This window comes from Arvicola amphibius, chromosome 3 (assembly GCF_903992535.2).
Source record: "Arvicola amphibius chromosome 3, mArvAmp1.2, whole genome shotgun sequence".
Lineage (NCBI taxonomy): Eukaryota > Metazoa > Chordata > Mammalia > Rodentia > Cricetidae > Arvicola > Arvicola amphibius.
Genome location: NC_052049.1, coordinates 120,285,668 through 120,304,887, shown reverse-complemented (window position 1 = coordinate 120,304,887; position 19,220 = coordinate 120,285,668). Strand labels below are relative to the sequence as shown.

Sequence of the window (19,220 nt, the reverse complement as noted above, 5' to 3'; positions counted from 1 at the left end):
TACTTTGTGTTGCCACTCAGTAGCTTCCTCTTCCTTTTTCTTCTTAGCTTCCTCTAAAAGTGCAATCTTGGCAGTGAATTCGGCAAGTTCTGCTGCCTAAAATTAAAATATTTATATATTATAAATACTGGAGACAATATTTTTTTAATGTTCTGTTATAATTCAGTCAAAAAATTTTCAGGTACATGCTTGGGCTGTTTTAAGTTTCTCTTGGTCTTCCGTTTTGGTTTTTTTTTTTAAAAAGGCAGATTTCCTGAAGATTTTAACTAACTTATTTGAATAGGTACTTAATATAATGAGACAGATAATACAAGGCAAAGTTAAAATACTTTTTTCTACAGATGAGCAGTTACTTATGTTTCATTAGTAAAAGCTTAAAATGTAAGAACGTGTTTAAAGTTTATCATTAAACAAATAAAAATCATAACGTTCTGTTATTGCAAAGGTACTCTGTAAACAGTCTCATCTGATTCCTCACCAGTTCCATTTTCAAAGAGAAAATTAGAAGTTCAGAAAGCAAAGGACAGGTGTGACATCAAAACACCTGAAATCCATGTTCTCTTGGTACTTAGGAAGTGGGAACAGATAATCAAGATCAAGAGTTCAAAGGTCGCCTGAGTTAGTAGCAAGACTGTCTACAAACAAACAAGATTCAAAGACATTCAGTAAATAAACACCTGAATTAATAAGATTTGGAATCTTCTGTGTCGTGCATATTCTCATTATTTGGAAGTACATCAAATAAACAAAACTTCAACCAGTCATGGCTTATAGATGCCACCCAGAAACCAAACATGCTATCTTGATTTATCAAAGTGCAAGGGGCCACATGTCTTACTGCAGAGCCAGTTCAAAGTCAAAGTCAGTGGTTGTCAACCTGTAGGTTACGGCCCGTTTTGGGGAAGTCTAACATCCCTTTCACAAGGGTCGCCCAAGACCATCAGAAAACAGTAATTACATTATGATTCCTAACATTAGCAAAATTACACTTACAGAAACAAAAATAATTTTTTGGCTGTAGGTCACCACAGCATGTGGAACTGTATTAAAGGTCACAGCATTAAAAAGGTTGAGTGAGAACCAGTGGTCTAAGTGAATGAAAATCCTTTTGTTGGCCACTAGCTCCACTTAAAAGGAAACTGTAAACAGAATATACTTTATGAAAGAAAATGTATTTTCAATCTTAAAAAAGGAAATATATGACTCAAAACACATGGACCCCATCATGCTGTTTGGGTTCCGGTTTGGTTTTTTAATTTTTTTAGACAGAAATAATGTTCAGTTCTGTCACTTGTTGCTATCCCTTCGGCATGCTTTCTAGAAAGTGTCATATACTTGGTTTGCCATCACACCATGTATTTGGTGAAGTTTATTTTTTTTTAAATATTTATTTATTTATTATGTATACAATATTCTGTCAGTGTGTGTGCCTGCAGGCCAGAAGAGGGCATCAGAACTCATTACAGATGGTTGTGAGCCACCATGTGGTTGCCGGGAATTGAACTCAGGACCTCTGGAAGAGCAGGCAGTGCTCTTAACCGCTGAGCCATTTCTCCAGCCCTATTTGGTGAAGTTTAGCTTTTTCCAAGAACAAGCAGGGCCTTACCAGCTGCTCCTGGTTCTTCATCTGGTCCGCAGCTTGCTTGGCTATGGCAGATTTGGCCTCCTCCGCAGCCCGGCGCTCCTTGTCTAGCCGCTCCGCCTCTTCTTTAGCTCTTTGGCGCTCCTGCTCCAGTTCCAGAGCCTTCCGCGTCTGTTCTTCTAGTTCTGTCAAAGGTTTCACCCAGCCCACAGACATGGGTTAATTTCAGTCATCCTCATTACAGCAAGATGCCAAAAACCTGCAGTTTCTAAAAATCAGTATGTGTCTAAATGCATAAACACTTCAAATTTAACCTTGTAAAGAGTAATTTTACAAATATGTGATTCAAAACTGTAAAGACATTGAAAGTCCCTTATAGTTCAAGTTGTATAGAAGCACATACTTAATTTTTTTAAAAAAAAATCTCTAATTTTAAGTTTTGATCTGGGGGAATTAGAAAAGCTGGGGCCTGGGTAGAATAACTCAGTAGGAGAGTGTCTGCTCAGATGTACAAGGCCCAAGGTGCAATTCCCAGTACTGTCCAAAAGTAAAGACTGAGTTTTCTTTTTTCCTTTTCTTTTTTTTTTTTTAATCTCAGTAGGCACCATATTTAGAGATCTATAAATTAATGCATTTAAGACCTATGGGGCTAGGGCTCAGTGGTACAATTCTTTTCTAACAATATTTATTTATTTATTTGTTTATTTATTATGCATACAATATTCTGTCTGTGTGTATGCCTGCAGGCCAGAAGAGGGCACCAGACCTCATTACAGATGGTTGTGAGCCACCATGTGGTTGCTGGGAATTGAACTCAGGACCCTTAGAAGAGCGGGCAGTGCTCTTAACCTCTGAGCCATCTCTCCAGCCCTCAGTGGTACAATTCTTGTCTAGCACACAAGATGTCCTAGGCTCAAACATCTTATAGGTGATTTTTCATATCCTTAAACCATATACTTCAAAACTGGTAGTTTTGTAGTATGCTAAATTTTTATGTCTGTCATAGAAAAAAAAATTACCTCATAACAAAATTCTTAGATGTTTGGAATACAAATTAAATTTGACATAAATAGAAAATGTTATTTTCTATCAGTTTTCTGCAGTATCAATTAAAAAAACAAAACAGGTACATTCAATAGCTTTTTGTAATAAAAATTTTAGAAGAATTTTTTAAAAAATTATACAAAAATCTATCTTTTAAAATGTTAAAATGAACATTATTCTAATCTCACCTACAAAGAAGTATTTGGGTAGTCATATGACCTTATGTAGAAATGCTCAGCTTTCACCAGCGCTCTGAAACAAGGGTTAACAAACAATGGCCCACGGACCAAACCCAATGTTATTTTACTAACATTTGTTGAATCATCACCCACACCCTCACTCAGAAGTTACATATGACTGCTTTCACACGACAGTCAAACCAGTAATTGAGACTGTGTAAATGCCTAAAATATTTAGTGAATTACCATATGAGTCAAATCTGGTGAAGGATTTGATAAGAATAATAAAGAATACAAACTGTCCCCTAGCTGGTTCATAAAAAAATCTAGAACTTTCCATCTTGGGGTATGCATGAAGGCAAAGGATACGGCTGGATTATTTAAAATATCAACTCTTTCAAGGCAAAGGTTGAAAAAACACAGTCAAACAGCTTATGCCCCTATTCATGCCCGAATGGAGTGCTTAGTCATAAAGTTTATTGGAGGCAACAGGCAAAGTTAATGTAAATTCAAACCAATAAAATTCCAGGAAGCTTCTCTTTCTCACTCATATTTGAACATCAGCATTAAACAATTTTGCAAGTCAAATAATTTCTCACCCCAAGAACCAAGTTTAGAAGCTACTACTAACATTGTAGTAACAACAACAACAACAAAAACCCTTATATGCTTTAATGATAACACAACCCAAAACTTTTAAGTTTTTTCTTTCTCTTTTCTAGGATAATGATTTATCAATAACACTACTGATTTCCTGGGGAAAACACATAATCTTAGAAGAAAAAAAAATAAGTGACAGTTCAATAATCACAATTTTTAGAAATCACAGAACACTGGGATTGTGCATTACTGGCAAAAAAAAAAAAAAAAAAAAAAAAAAAAAACATAGTATACCTAAGCAATGACAGAGTTATTATATGTCATTGCAAAAAAAAGTGAAAATTTCGATGAATAACATAATTATTAGGATACAGTAACTGAAAACAATAAGGCATAAACTCCCCCTCCCCATACAATGGTGTGCAGCTACAGTCCTGGGTTATTTTGGGAGGCTGAGGCAGAATGATCAGTTTACTCTAGTAGTTCAATGTCAGTCTGGTGAATAAACAAGATCTCTTAAAACACTCCAGAATATATGTCACACATGCCTTTTGTGTGACAAATGAGAACACATTTTCACATGTGCTGTGTATTTACTCTGTAAACAAAAAGGTATCTGGTTCCCCAAAAGTGGACAACAGCAAAGCCAAACAGTAGCCTGGGACTAGCATTCTACTGGGCCAGGAAGACCAAGGTGAAGATGTAGAGCTTGAGACTGAAAAAGTACTAGGAGGACAAGTGCCTGAAAAGGGGCAATCAAGGAGAAAAGTCTCATCAAATATGAATGCTATTTTCCTTCAATATATGTCCCCAAATATACACATAAATGAGACACTAGAAAACACACAGAAAGCATGTAGGAGACAACAGAAGCAGGGAGAGAAATCACACTCTTGTCAAATGACAGCATTTGAGGCTAACACAGACAAGTCTACCATCTCCTTTGGAGAAAATATTTGCAAATCATGTATTTGATAAAGATCTGTATCGCAGACATATAAGAACCCTCAGAACAACAAGAAATCCCACTGGCCAGTGGGGAGAAAATTTGAACACTTTCCCCCCAAAATAAAGCAATGGCACACGGAAAGACACTCAGCTTCATTAGGCACTGAGGTATCTAAGGAAAATCCTAACAGTTCTGAAAATCATTTAGGAAGATGATAACCCAAAAGATAAGCATTAACATATCCTAGAGAGGATACAAAGAAATCGCACATGGCTATAGAAACATAAAGCCATTTTCAAACCAATTAATTAGGCAGTTCCTCAAAAACTGTAAGTCAATATGGCCAGTAATACAAAAACATACAAACATGAAAATACTAAAATAAATCTGCACATGTACATGCATAAGTTAAACACAACACAGTGAACTATTAGAAACAATGCAAGTGCCCAAGAACGATGAATAAAAAATAAAATATAAAATATCAAAAAATATCATTCAGCAATTTAAAAAGAACGAAATATGGTTCAACACAGATGTTCAACACAGGCTAAGTAAGAAACCAGTTATGTGTACAGAAAACGTAAATCTGTAGATGAGGTGAATGGATTAATAGTTGCCCATGGCTGGCGGGGAGGATTACTGGAAGAAATTAGTTGACTGCTTAATGGGTATGGGATTTCTTCTTAGAGACAACAGATTTTCAAAATTGATTGAGGTAATAGCTGTATACCACTCTGAACATATTAAACATTAATGTAAACTGTGTAGTTTAAATGGGTAATTTTATGGCATATTAACTGTATTGTAACAAAGCTATCAGGGTAAAAAAGATAAGACTAAATCTAAGATCTCAAAAAAAATGACAAAATTTACATAGGGAATGGCAAAGGATTAAGAAAGAAGTAACAAAAGCATGCCATAATGATCATTGTCTTCTTATAGCTTGCCAGAACAAGAGTGTACAGTTCACATGAACTTAACAAATGACTGAGGTTACTCCTAACAGGTGTATTCAGACCTCTCTATCAGTACTTCACTAAGATAGTGGTTAAGTTTTCAGAAAATAAAACTAAAAACAATCTCAAATCCTAAGAAAATGAAGATGTTAAAATAACTCACTCATGGTCATATTCTAACTTAAAGCTTTGCTCTGTTACAAGCGGCACTAATACCACACCATCATGCTGACGGCCCTTCCACAGCACTACAAACTACATAAAATGATTTCTTTAGGTTATTGCTCCATCTTTCATCAATAAAGTGTATACTGCGTCAAAGCAGGGACCGCATCTATATAGTTTCGTGCCCCCAGTGCTTATTAAGTGCCAAGAATTAATGAAATCACTACGCCACAACTCCTTTCTACAGCTTGTCTTACGAAAGTCAAACTCACTTTGATTATTTGTTAGACCAGCAAATAAATGGCAGGTATGGTGACATTATCTTTTAGGTATCCCAATATATCTTCAAAATGTTCTAGGACAACTGCTCTACTCTTTTTGTTCTATTTAATGAGTTATTTGGAATTATAGCATAAATAAAAATTAAAACAAAATGACAATGAAATATAATTAATCTAAGCATCATGACATATGGTCATCTACTGATTTAAATTGAGAATTCAGCACAAATTACAAGACAATCATGTAGGTTTTAGGATCGCCTGGGAAAGCTTTATTTAAACAACAAATACAGTGGATGTCCTCTGTCTTAAGATGACTGATTTGCAACTGTCTTGACAAAGGTGCTCTACATTCTTTCTGGTCTATCTCCCTTATACTCTTCAGTGCTTCTTTGAGTAGTTTTGTAAATCATTAATACTTTTATTATACATCCTAAATGAATGAGATTAAAAGATTTAGTAATTATTCTCTCAAAGAGTTATATAAATTTAAAAATGTTATGAATCATTATTCCTTTACTATTAAATTTTTATTCTTTAGTATAATCACTCCTTCGGTATAATCCAGGAGGTCATGTGTGTGGTACTAAGAAAACTAACAGCTTCACATATGTAATCAAGTATCCCATCAATGTGCCCTAATGCCCCTTAATCCAAGTTTCTTTCCAGCATTCGTGAAAGGTTCAACTTATACTAGTCACGTGGTCCTTAGCACACATATACCACGTCACTCTATCAACGTTTTATATTTATATTTCTTTCATCTCCACAGTTTTACTGCCACGTAGGTTGTATGTCTGTACTCCTAGAAGATAAAAATGTACCTAAAGCAGAATGCACAGCATCAAATTTGGAATTCAAGAATAACATTCCAGCTCCACTTGTGGTCTATAAACAGATGCTTTACAACCTTAAATTATTCTAGGTATGAGAGATGAGGTTTAGCTATTAAGTCAGAATAAACTTATTTTAAAATCTGTGTTTGTTTAGTTTGTGATAATGGCTACACATGAAGGCCAGAAATCAACCAGAAGCTAGCTGTTCCTCTCTTTTTGAGACACAGTCTCTTGGGACCTGGGTGTCACTGATTTGGTAAGGCTGCCTAGCCAGTCAATCCCAGGCATCTGCTTATCTCAGCTTCCCCCAATGCTGGATCACAAGCTGGCGCCAGCATGCCCAACCTTTTCTATCAGTTCAGGAGATCAAACCCAGATCCTCATGCTTCCATAGCTAGTGTTTCACCAAATGAGCCGTATCTCCAGCTCAAAGCACACATCTGGTAGGATGGCATGTGCCAGTTGTCCTAGCATTTATGAGGAGGGAGCCTGAAAGATCAAAAGTTTGAGGCCAGCCTGCATTATAAATGTGAGTAAAAACATGCTCCTCCCCACTCAAAAGTCACAACAGTCTGCACTAAAAATTATTCCCAATAGTCCAGGAATTATGAACAGTCATTTATTTGACTACCTCCTCTGGACACACCTACTGGAAAATGATTCTGTTTCTAAAAAACATTGCCACATGGTAACATCGTATACAGAATCAAATTAAGCTTTAAATAACACTGTCATTACTAATAAAAATAAATGGCTAGTTCTACTAACTGTTAGGGAAAGGTGGTATAAAAAGAGTAAATTCACAATGCCTGCTGAATTTTTTTGGCTTGGGAAGAACAATTTAATTAATTAACTTTTTTCCTTCTGTTCTTTCCACTAATGCTTTGTTAAAGTAGTGTACCCCAGGTATTCAATGTAAACACTGTTCTTTCTATATACATCAATACTTTGACTACAAGCTGAATACAAAGTTCATCTAAACATGTCAAAAGCAAACAAGCAGAATGACATGTCTGTGCATGTTTTTGGAGCTGAAAATCAAGCCTTATATATATTAGTCAAGGGTTGTACACAAGAGAGCACACCCCACCTTCAGTGTTCTCTAACACACTGAAATCAAGTATTTCTTGGGGGCTTAGTTTTTACAGGAAGAACTGAAAAATGCTTTTAGTACTAAAATGTCCCAAAGCACTCCATTAATGTGTTGGCTTAGATGCCAGAAGACAGTAAATGTATGTTTTTAGTTACGGAATCCTGAAAAGGAAAAGCCATAAATTTACATATGAATTATAGAGATGAACACACACATCTGTATGGTTGAAAATGAAAGGGAACAAGAGTACAACAGAACTGTGTCTTAAACAGACTTCAATGTGATTCCACTAAACACGTCTGTGAATTAAACACACCTATCCTATACAACACAAACCAACAGTCCATATGGGCATAGAACACTGCTATCTATCATCACAGCAATCATCTTGAGTTCACTGTTCGAAACACTTTTACCTTTCTGGGCTTTCATTGTCTGCTCTTCAATTTGCCTTAGACGCTCCATTAGCTCTTCCTTCTCACGCTCTATTCTTTCCTTTTCCTTTTCTGCTATTTCTCTTTTCTTCTTTTCATTCTCTAATTGTGCCCTTAAAGAAATTACAAGTTACACGTTACACATAAACAGATAGAAACAAATTAACAAGTTATTTGTATTCATCCCAAATTAAATAAAAAAAAGAACTATTTAAAATTTTTTCAATATATTCACCACATACAGTTCAGTATGTACTACATTCTAGCCATACATGGCAGCATGTGTTACAACCCAGAGCTGGAGATGGTAGAAGCAGGCAGGACCCTGGAACCTTGTCTATCAAGTATCTTCCCCAGTTGATCTCAACTTTTGACCTCCAGGCTCACTTATGCATGTGTGTTTATATATACATATTACACACATTAACACACACACTATTTTGAAACTTAAAACAAGTGTTTAAAGCATGGTCTCAAAGCCAATTTAAATGGGAAAACTCAGTAGGTCTAGCATCTGCATACATAACAGATTATATGTAACATCTCAATATAGCTTGCTGCACCATTGCCATAACCCAAGGAAATTCATTTTTTGATTTAGTAGGAAGGAGCCCTCCAACTGGGAAAAAAAAACTAAAGGTTTAAAGAGAACACACAGGTACCTTTAACAGCTTATTATCTTGGAAGATCAATGATTTTCAATCATTAAAAATAACACAATATGCCAGGTGGTGGTGATGCACGCCGTTACTCCCAGCACTCAGGAGGCAGAGACAAGTGGATCTCTGTGATTGCAAGACCAGCCTGATCAACAGCCCAAGTTCCAGGACAGGCTCCAAAACTACAGAGAAGCCCCCCTTCAAAAAGTCAAAAAAATACAACAACAAAAAAACCCCAAACAAACAATACACACTTAACTTCTGGTAATAGCATTTATGCCTAAATATAAGATGACAAGTTACCACCTCTCACAACCCCATTAGGACGGCAGAAGATATTTAATGCCGGTAAAAGGGGAAACAATGCCATGAAGATTTAGTTGTGTCTATCAGCCCTGATAAAATCACTGGGAATATAAGAGTTAGGGAATTAATATAGTCAAAACCTGTCATCAGACAGCTAGCAAGAGCCTATCTTGAACAAACTCCATGTTGGTGACCAAAACCAAAAGGATGAAGACATTAAACCGTTTTACTTCGTATGTTTAATATTCAAATCACTACCTTCAATCACAGTATTTTTTCACTGAAGTGACTCCTCTAACATTCCCTTAATATTCACAAAACAGTACTGACTGCCACCTAGTGTCAATTCTGGAACTTAGATACATCACTCAGACACATCACAAACTACTCTACCAAAGCAATTTTTCTTACTACAAAGGCCTGAATTTGGAAATTCCTGCAGATCGTGTGCATCAGTCTGTTCCCAAGAAAGAAAGTGTGGAACCCTGAAGGAGAAATGTCATAAGTCAGGACAGGTTCCTGGCAGTGACTTTCTGATACACCAACACTGACACAGGAGGTTGAAGGGTCACTAAGCCTCCTGCTGATTAATGAACTTCATCCCAGTTAAGAATCAAAGACCTGGGGCTAGAGAGTTGGCCCAGTGGTTAAGAGCACTTGTTCTTGCAGAGGAATCAAGTTCAATTCCCAGCATCCACAGGGTAGGTCACAACCATCTGTAACTCCTACTCCAGGGCACATGACACCATCTTATGACCTCTGCAGTCACAAGCCACATATGTTGTGTGCGCATACACACATGCAGACAAAACAGTCAATACATATAAAAAAATCAAATCCTAGAAAAGTTATTTTTAAAGAACAAGGAATAAACAAACAAATCAAAGGTGAGGGTTGCTCCACTCTGGTTCTAGGTTCTCTATGATGTACTTCCTCAACACTCAGAACAAAGAGCCAACACCTATCTGCCCTTGGTCTCTGCAGCATTTGCCTCCTCATTTCAATTTATAAAGTATATTCAGGCAGAGACTTCAGAAGGTGGGAATTTCAACACCTCTAGAAAACCTAGATGAAGAGGCTTATTAAATGAAGAGGCTTATGGGCAAATGGGCATATCCCAGACTTTTTGGACAAAAGGGTCTAAGACGTGCCTTAACTTAAAAAGCCTGCTGTCCCCTCAGGCTGTTCATTGAAGCAGATGTACCAGTTTTCAAATAACTACTTTTCTACAGTATGTTGTCTCAACCCGGGGTGTTTGTTAGGCAACTCCATCGCTCACAGCCTCTATATAGTCATGTACAGTACTACCACAGGTCCACAAGACACGTCCTTCTCCTGCCAAGCCACAAGATCCTTAATTCTTGAGGACTCCGTACAAAACAAGTCTCAAGACTGCAGGCTATAATAATCTATCCAAATGCTCAAAACTTTTTGGGTTGCACTCTGGTACCAATGTCCCTTCTAGGAAAGGGTATTGGCTTCATTTAGCTTTTCCCTATCGGTATCTCACTCGCTCTTCTACAGGGATGGAGGTAAAGGAGACAGGTACACAAAAAAAGAAAGATTCAAAGGAATATGGCTATAAGCAAGCTGGGAACAAACACTATTTACTATTGAAAAGTGGAATGTATCTATAGGAGACAATTAACCCGGTTATGTGAAAACCCTCTGCAGCTGATACTGCAGCACTGCTGAGATACACGGCTCACATCTCCACAGGCTACACCCAACCACGCCGCACCCAGCTCTGCTCACCACACCTGACACCTGGGGTTGCTAGGTCTTTCTTATCTCCCACATAAAACTGGGAGATATTCTTTGCACAGTGCTCAAAAGAATTAACCTGGTCCACTTACCGGTTGGTCCCTAAGCAAACCCTGCATACTCTTATCTCTACACATTTGCTTATGCTAGCTAGCTTCCTCTTCTGAATATGTCTCCCACACCCTAACCAAATCAACCACATTTCCCCCAGGAAGCTTCTTGAGATTACTCATATTTCATATGTATGTATTTTCACTTAAGAGTTTGGGTTTCTTTTTTTAGTTTTTTTTTTGGGGGGGGGGTTGATTTTTGGTTTATTGAGACAGGATTTCTCTGTGTAGCTTTGGTGCCTGTCCTGAAACTAGCTCTTGTTGACCAGGCTAGCCTTGAACTCACAGAGATCTGCCTGACTCTGTCTCTCAAATGCTGGGATTAAAGGCATATGCCACCACTACCCAGCAAGAGTCTGAGTTTCTAAATACTCATTTTGACCTAGTTCTATTTTGAGGACATAAATAAAGGACAACAATAAAGTCTCTATACTGGCATGTAAAATTAAATTAAATTAAAATAATTAAATTAAATTATTTTAGAAATACCTTTCAGGCCCATCACCTAAACTGTACACAAAGTCTGACATTAAAGTACACCAATAAAACTGAGCAGCCTGTAACTTTTAGGTAGCCCGCCACAACAAGCAATTAAAAATAAAACAGGTACTCCAAAGCTACACAGTGAAAAAGAACAAAAAACAAAACAAAATTGACAGGTACACATACATACCTTTCCAACTGCTTCTGATGCTTTTCCTCCCGGGCCTGAGCCTTCATCTGTTGTACTTCAATAGTGTCAGGCTTTCTCCTTCGCATGTACAGTTCATGGTTTCCCATACATAAGGCCAAAATCCGCTTATTGATTCTCAGACGAGGAGCATAGAAAACAAAATCCTGAATAGAAAATATTCTTAATTTTAAAATCTTTTTGAATGATAGTGTCTTTCACAACTACTCAATGTCAACAAGAGTGGACTATGGTGTCCCTGCTCATGAACACAAGTTTAGGAACTCTGAAATTTCTTCCACCTTCCTCCCTCACATCTTTAACTCCGAAGAAACTACGAGCAGCTATCCTACACTCCAGACAAGAGTGTGTTCTGCCATTATTGTCAAAACTGGCCTTCCTCCATGGCTATGTTTTAGCCTAGAAAAGTTCTTCAGATATTTATCTTCCAGATAACAAAGAGAATACTCAAATATATGTGACACTAATTATTAAGAATCCATTTCAATAAAAGTCTCAAATATTAAAAACAAAGTTCAGAATACAAGAATACAGAATTAATTTTCAAAGGCCTTTTTTTTTTTTTTTTTTTTTTTTTGGTTTTTTTCGAGACAGGGTTTCTCTGCAGCTTTAGAGCCTGTCCTGGAACTAGCTCTTGTAGATAGACCAGGCTGGTCTCGAACTCACAGAGGTCCGCCTGCCTCTGCCTCCCGAGTGCTGGGATTAAAGGCGTGCGCCACCACCGCCCGGCACTCTATTACATTCTTGAAGTCAATAAATGCGGTTTAAACTATTTCTTACGAGTGATTGTTAATACCCTTCTAATACTATTACCAATTACGTCATTAAATCACAGTTAAAATTCTTATAGTTTATTAAGAAAAATGGAAAATTTTTTTGTTTTTTTAAGACAAAGTTTCTCTGGGTAGCCCTTTCTGTCCTGGAACTAGCTCTGTAGACCAGGCTGCCCTCGAACTCTGTAGACCACGCCGGTTTCGAACTGACGGAGATCGGCCCACCTCTGCCTACTGAGTGCTGAGATTAAAAGTGTGTGCCACCACAGCCCAGCCATAAACTTTGTATTTTTAATAGCATTTCATCACTGAGTAAAACTTCTCTATGGGAAGAGAATCCCCTCAAAAATAACACAGGGTTATCAGAGTCCTTGTCTCAGTTACTTCACAGAAAGCAGCAGCAGGAAATGTTAATAAACAAAGAATACTTACAGGTGCCTTTTTGTCAATTGGCTTTATAACAAATTTTTTGTCATTAAATGAAATATTTCGGATTTCACTCCAGGGAAAACCAATTTTAGGTGTTAACCTTAAAAAAAAAAAAAAGAATATTGCTTTAAATTTAAGTCAGGAAACTTAATAATGGAAAATACACAGCCCTCTGGGACAGGTTAAGGGAATGACCAGTCTTAAGAGCTTCTGGTGCTCAGAACATATAATCTTCCTCACACTACAAAGCTGATGCTAACTTTGAAAGAGAAATTAACTCACATAAATTAACAACCATTCAGGCTTTCATACATGTGTCATTTTCTTAAAATTACTCAGAAAAATCCAGTAAACAAGAGTATTGGACTGAGCCTCTTCAGCTTGAATTTCTTCATTTACCTTTTACTATGTCGAGTCTTAAGCTACAAGTATCAGCTTGGTAGGAAAAGTAATTTAAAAATGTCATGTGGAATACAGACATAAAGTACTGAATTTCAGTAAAGCTTGAAGACTTTATGATATGTGAACAAAAATATTTGTAAAAACAAGGAAAACTCCCATTTTCTTTCTGTTCCTTTCCCTGTCCCCCACCTCTGCCTGCTGTTTTCGTCATTATGTAGACCCGGCAGGTCCAGGATGTACACTCCTCCTGCCTCAGCACCCAAGTACTAGAATTTCGGGATGTGACCACTATGCCTACCAATGTCACTCCATCTGCCACCCTATCTATAAACATACTGGGAATCAGACTGGAATCATTTTTGTTCTTATAACAACAAAAGTAACCAACACATACACAGGTCATTTTAGTCAGGTTCCTGATAAGAGAACAAGATTTTCTACTGTTTATGCAACTTTTAAAGTCTAATAAGCACTAATCATAGCTACTTATTTAGATAACCACTCATAATCAATATGCATGTTATTCTGCTCACTAATGTCCAATGAGATAATCAGCATGACCTACTTTAATAAGGAGTTGTAAAATCATGCCTGGGGTGGGAAAGATTACTAACACAGACTTATTCTTTTAAAAAAAAATTATTATTATTAGTTATGTATGTACCTGTGCACATGACTACAAATAACCCTCAGAGACCAAATGAATCCATTCTCCCTAGACCTGGAGTTAAAAGTTGTGAGCCTTGAGACACGGGTATTAGCAATCAAGCTCACGTTCTCTTTAAGAGTGGCGTATGCTCTCAATTGCTGAGTTATCTCTCCAGCCCTTAGTTTTTATACCTGAGAAAGGATTGAGAGTGATATATTTAAACTGTATTACATATTTATATCATTCATTTATAGTATACATATATTTAGTATTAAAATACATTAATTATATATTTATATATTAATACTATAAGGTCATGATGTATCATATAATACAAACTGTGTATATATATATAAATTAATTTGATCATATTCAAAATAATATTATACAAGTTACTATGAACATAGGGATAATATATTAAATTGTTATTTAAAAGTATACAAAACAATTCCTATAAGAAAATGTTTAAACACATCTATCAATTTATTTGCTCTTGACTTATATGTATGTTATCTTATTTCAAGCTACTATCAACTACAGCAACATTTAGGGACTCTCTTAACTTACTAGGCAATAGATTTTACTTGTTACTACATTTCACTCAAGAGACAAAAGTGGTACATTTAAATACAGGTGACCCCTCTAATTTAATAAACTGACTCAGAAGTAAATTCAGAAACTACAAGGTACTAGGAAGTAGAGAGATGATACCTAAAACTCAATGTAGAATTAGCTAACCCTTCCTGTCAGGAAAGAAAGCAATAAGGACAATCAAGACAGCTTTTCCCAGCAGAGATGTTTGAAAGCCATTGGATCACAGTACGACCAGCTCACTAGACACCCATTTAACTTACTTGTCATCATGCTCATAAATATTCAGACCCAAAGCATCAACACCCAGCCACAACTCAGTGCCCTTCTTATTCTTGATTTCAAAGTAGTTGACACCATACATCTCTAGATCTTGCGCAATCTTCAAGTATTCCATCATCGAATCTTCCCTATTAAAATACAGCTGAATTTTAATACACTGAAGTAGACACATTGAAACATCAAACTAAAACTAATGGAGCTAATATTCAGTGCTTTTTATTTATTTATGTACACCTAGAGATGGGAAGCATAACCTGGGGTGGAGGTGGCAGGTGGGGTGTGTGTGTGTGTGTGTGTGTGTGTGTGTGTGTGTGTATGTGTGTGTGTGTGTGTGTGCAGGGCCCATGAACAACAGCATGTGTGCAGGCAGTGTCAGAGTCAGTATTCTGTTGAATATTGAAGTTGTAGATGTTACTAGGGAAGCTAAAACAGTTTTAGATAGCTTAAATTACTTTAAATAATTCATGCTCTAAAGTGAGTATTATAGTTTACAGGAGCCCAAGTGTTTCCAAAGAATCATACTTTGGACTGAAAAAAACAGCTATCTCATTAACAGAAAATTAAGGAATAGACAAGTAAATAGAATTCTTGAGTTCCGACTATCCCTTAATTCTCCTTAATTACTATTTTTTGACTAAATTTAACATTGTCATTTTATGTAGATAATACTATTCATTTACACAGACAGGGGAGGGGGGAAGAAACCCTCAGAAGATGGTTCTTTCCCATCATGTGGGTTCGAGATTCAACTCAGGTCATCAGGTGTGGCAGAGCCTTTAGGCATCTTGCCAGACCAAGAAGATTTTGAATGAGATAAAAATGCTTTAACTTGGAAAAAAATGTATAGAAAACCGTTACCCAGATACCTTAGCATTCCTCTGTGCTCCTCATGCCAGTTTTGTATTCTCTCCTCCCACTGTTCTTTTGTCAGTTTGTGTTGTTCCAAAACACTAAAAAGAAAAACAATGTAGTTAATGCCTTCGTGATTCAACAATCAAAGTCTTCTCAACGTCTACAGTCCTTTCGTAACTGCACTGTGACGACACTGTCACACGAGCCAATGCACAGGTTCAAACTGCAGAGAACCAAACAACTGAGGATATAAACATGGACCAGACAAGGATGGACTGCAGAGTCCGCATCCTGGCTCAATACTGGAGCCACAGAAGAGGTTACTAGGGAAAGCTAAGACAAAGTTTCAGACATGCTTTAGAATGGGTATTATATAGTTTACAACAACTCAAATGTTAAACAAATCATATCATAGACTGCAAAAAATGACTACCTCATTACTCACAGAAAATTAAGGACAGACAGTAAAACAGAATTCTTGGGTCCTGATTATCCTTTAAATCTCCATATCTACTATTTTTTTTTTTTTTGGTTTTTTTTGAGACAGGGTTTCCCTGTAGTTTCTAGAGCCTGTCCTGGAGCTAGCTCTTGTAGACCAGGCTGGCCTCGAACTCAGAGATCCGCCTGCCTCTGCCTCCCGAGTGCTGGGATTAAATGCGTGCGCTACCACCGCCCAGCTCATATCTACTATTTCTGTGACTAAATTTAACACTGTCATTTCATGCAGATAATACCTTTTTATTAAAAAAGAAAGAAAACATACATTAAGCTGAGCATGGTGGTAAACACCTACAATCCCAGTACTTAAGGAACTGAGGCAGGCCAATTCTGAATTTGAAGTCAGTGTGGGCTACACAATGTGCTCGAGACCATTTGTCCTCCACACTAAACCTTATGCCAGCACAAGAAAGAAGGCATACTTCACAGCACACGACCATGCCATCCACTTCTCTAGTGACTTTGTGTTTCATCTGTAGTCTGTCAATGTTCTTACTCACTGAAAACCAAAAGTTTTCAACAAAAAAATATACTAGAGACACCATAGACTCTGACTAGAATTCTCTTTAGACCACAGAATAATTAACAACTTTTGTTTATGATGGATTCTAAGAGATTACAAATCTAAAGTAGTATAACAAGCAAACACCAGATTAGATTCGGTTCCCAACCATCATTCTGCAATCATTTGTTTCCCACGCAGTGTTGCTTTGAATGTTGGACTACACCGCACACCAAACCAAAACTTCATTCTGTAGAAGAAACGGTTCTTGCCACTTACTATTCTCACAGTGTTTATTATGCATCTACCTATGTGTGTTTCAATGTAGAAACAACAACAAAAAAATTCATACCCTGTCATCAAGACCAAATAGTAGCCTCCTTTAGCTGCACATCCTACAGAAGAACAGTAGACAGTAGAACAGATAATACATCTGTGTGATGACTAAGTCAAGATCTTTAAAACCTATCTACGATCTTCTGGCAACTTAAAAGTTTTTTTAAGAAGCTGAGTGGTGGTGGTGCACTCCTTTAATCCCAACACTCGGGAGGCAGAGGCTGATTTTTTTAAGAAATTTCGCAAATGCTTCTGGAAAGTAACTTTAGAAAATATTTTTTAAAAGATATGGCTTACTTACCGCTGTGGTAGGAGTCTGTCATTAGCCAGGTATCCTGGTTTGTGAATCTCTTTATTATAATCTCCATATTTGGCTTGGACAGCATACGAAGCCAAAAGAACTGCGGTTTCTGGTGGGCAATAGATCTCATCATTTAAGATGGCTTCTTTAACTTGCAAGAAGAAAAGTCTCTGTGTTATTTCTTGAATCAATTCCTCAGAAACATCTTCAGGAAAGAATTTAGCTCTAAACTTGAACTGTAAAGGATTTTCTTTTTTAACATCTTGCTGTGTCACCTAAAATAGTAATTTCAAGTATAATCAACAAAACTTTTAAGTCACTGTAAATGAATATATTTACATCATATTCTTTTTTGACGAAGTAGATAGTAATGTTATATATAAGTCTGTAAACAAACACATGTGCTAAAGAGGCTTTTATGTGCAGTCCTGAGGCTGCCAGCAGCTCTGGAAGCTCAGTCAACAATCAGAACGAAAACTTTTGTGTGCCGGACCTTACCCTGAAGACGTTTTCAGCCGCCATGTTTGATTTTAAAGCATATTAACACCCGTCTCAAGGTTCTATTTCTCACAAGCTCAGTTCTCACAGAGTATGTTTAGTAATATTGATGGTGCTTCAATCAACTAAAAGGCGTAAGTAATAATCGATTAAGAGACAACTGCAAAAGGAGGCCTGGACTTAGTGAGACCCTGCTAATGCCTTTTCAGTACAGATTAATAAACACATCAAATTAATCAGTATACACAGCTTACCTTTTTATTCAGTTTAAGCCATGTAGAATATCCTTTGCTGTCTACATACTGCAGCCCAAAAAACCAGACCTCACGTAAACCAACTGTTTTTACAACCTGTAAAACAGATAAATTCAGTTCAACATTCACACTGTGATCAGATGACCCTCAACACTACAGATCACAAGGACAAAACTAAGTAGAAGTGCCACAGAAAAGGGCACTTTTCTTGTTCAAAGAACATTTCTGAAAACATCAATTCAAGTTCTTTATTCTCAATCCTGTTATGTCACTTCTATCTTCATCCTTGACTACGCATTTTCTATCTTCACTCTCTCAGCTCACATCACAGCCTCAATAACAAAAGAACAGTCTAAAGGCGAGAAGCACAGACGTGGTAAGCCTATAATCCTATCTGATTCCCTCCAAGTGTCCCACCAGTACCTAGGGCAAAAGCACATCACTCTGGTGACAGAGGCTGGTGTCTTCAATGTTCTACCTTCACTGAAACAATTCTTGGACCATTCTACATCATTGCTCATGCTTTCCCTTCTGCCTAGAATACTTCTGCATCTTTATCATCCACTGAATATTCTTTAAGTCCCAGATCAACTAGCAATTTTTTCTGTGAATCTCTTCCATCATAGAAATGAAATTAATCACCTGCTCCCTAATCAACTGGTGTATAGTGTGTCTTATGTGTCTTAACGCTTTGTCTTAGCACTCAAAGACAGAGTGATATCATTATTTTATTCATCTTGAAATCTATGTCTTCTGCTAGAATGACAAGTGTGAAGTTCCCAGGAAAAAGCCACACTATATTGAAGATTCCACAAGACAAAGCACGGAAATTCTACAAGACTAGCAGAGAGTTGAATGTTACAGGTGCATAAATTATCCTGTTCTCTTTAGTCTTTGTGACTGTCATTCATTGTGCACTTTATTTGACTTAACATCCTTTCAACTATCTAGTTTAAAAAACAAAAACAAAATAAACAAACACCTTTAGACTCCAGTGTAGCAGATCCCCAGCTTCCACTAACCCTAAGCTAAGACTGTCATCACATAACATCTGAAACATACAGCAGCCTTTCTCCCCATCTCTCTGCTGTCCCCACTAGTATGGTGAATGCCCTATGCTTCTTCCTGGTTCCGTGACTATTAACAGTCCATGGAACCACTTACACAGGGTCCAGTCACAGCAACCTGTTTCTAAAGGGCT

At 37.1% G+C, this 19,220-nt stretch overlaps 1 protein-coding gene across 3 annotated transcripts in view; it reads right to left on the bottom strand.

Annotated features, from left to right (window-relative positions):
• Rdx (radixin) overlaps positions 1 to 19,220 on the bottom strand; it is a 66,601-nt gene that overhangs the window by 21,718 nt on the left and 25,663 nt on the right. For all 3 annotated transcript variants that reach the window (XM_042054796.1, XM_038323890.1, XM_038323891.1), the window contains exons 4-12: positions 18,020 to 18,115; positions 17,268 to 17,542; positions 15,645 to 15,728; positions 14,760 to 14,906; positions 12,858 to 12,954; positions 11,635 to 11,798; positions 8,105 to 8,235; positions 1,607 to 1,767; positions 4 to 96 (exon numbers count right to left, since the gene is read on the bottom strand). In XM_042054796.1, the coding sequence (XP_041910730.1) occupies positions 4 to 96; positions 1,607 to 1,767; positions 8,105 to 8,235; positions 11,635 to 11,798; positions 12,858 to 12,954; positions 14,760 to 14,906; positions 15,645 to 15,728; positions 17,268 to 17,542; positions 18,020 to 18,115 (1,248 nt within the window). The remainder of the gene's footprint in view (positions 1 to 3; positions 97 to 1,606; positions 1,768 to 8,104; positions 8,236 to 11,634; positions 11,799 to 12,857; positions 12,955 to 14,759; positions 14,907 to 15,644; positions 15,729 to 17,267; positions 17,543 to 18,019; positions 18,116 to 19,220) is intronic.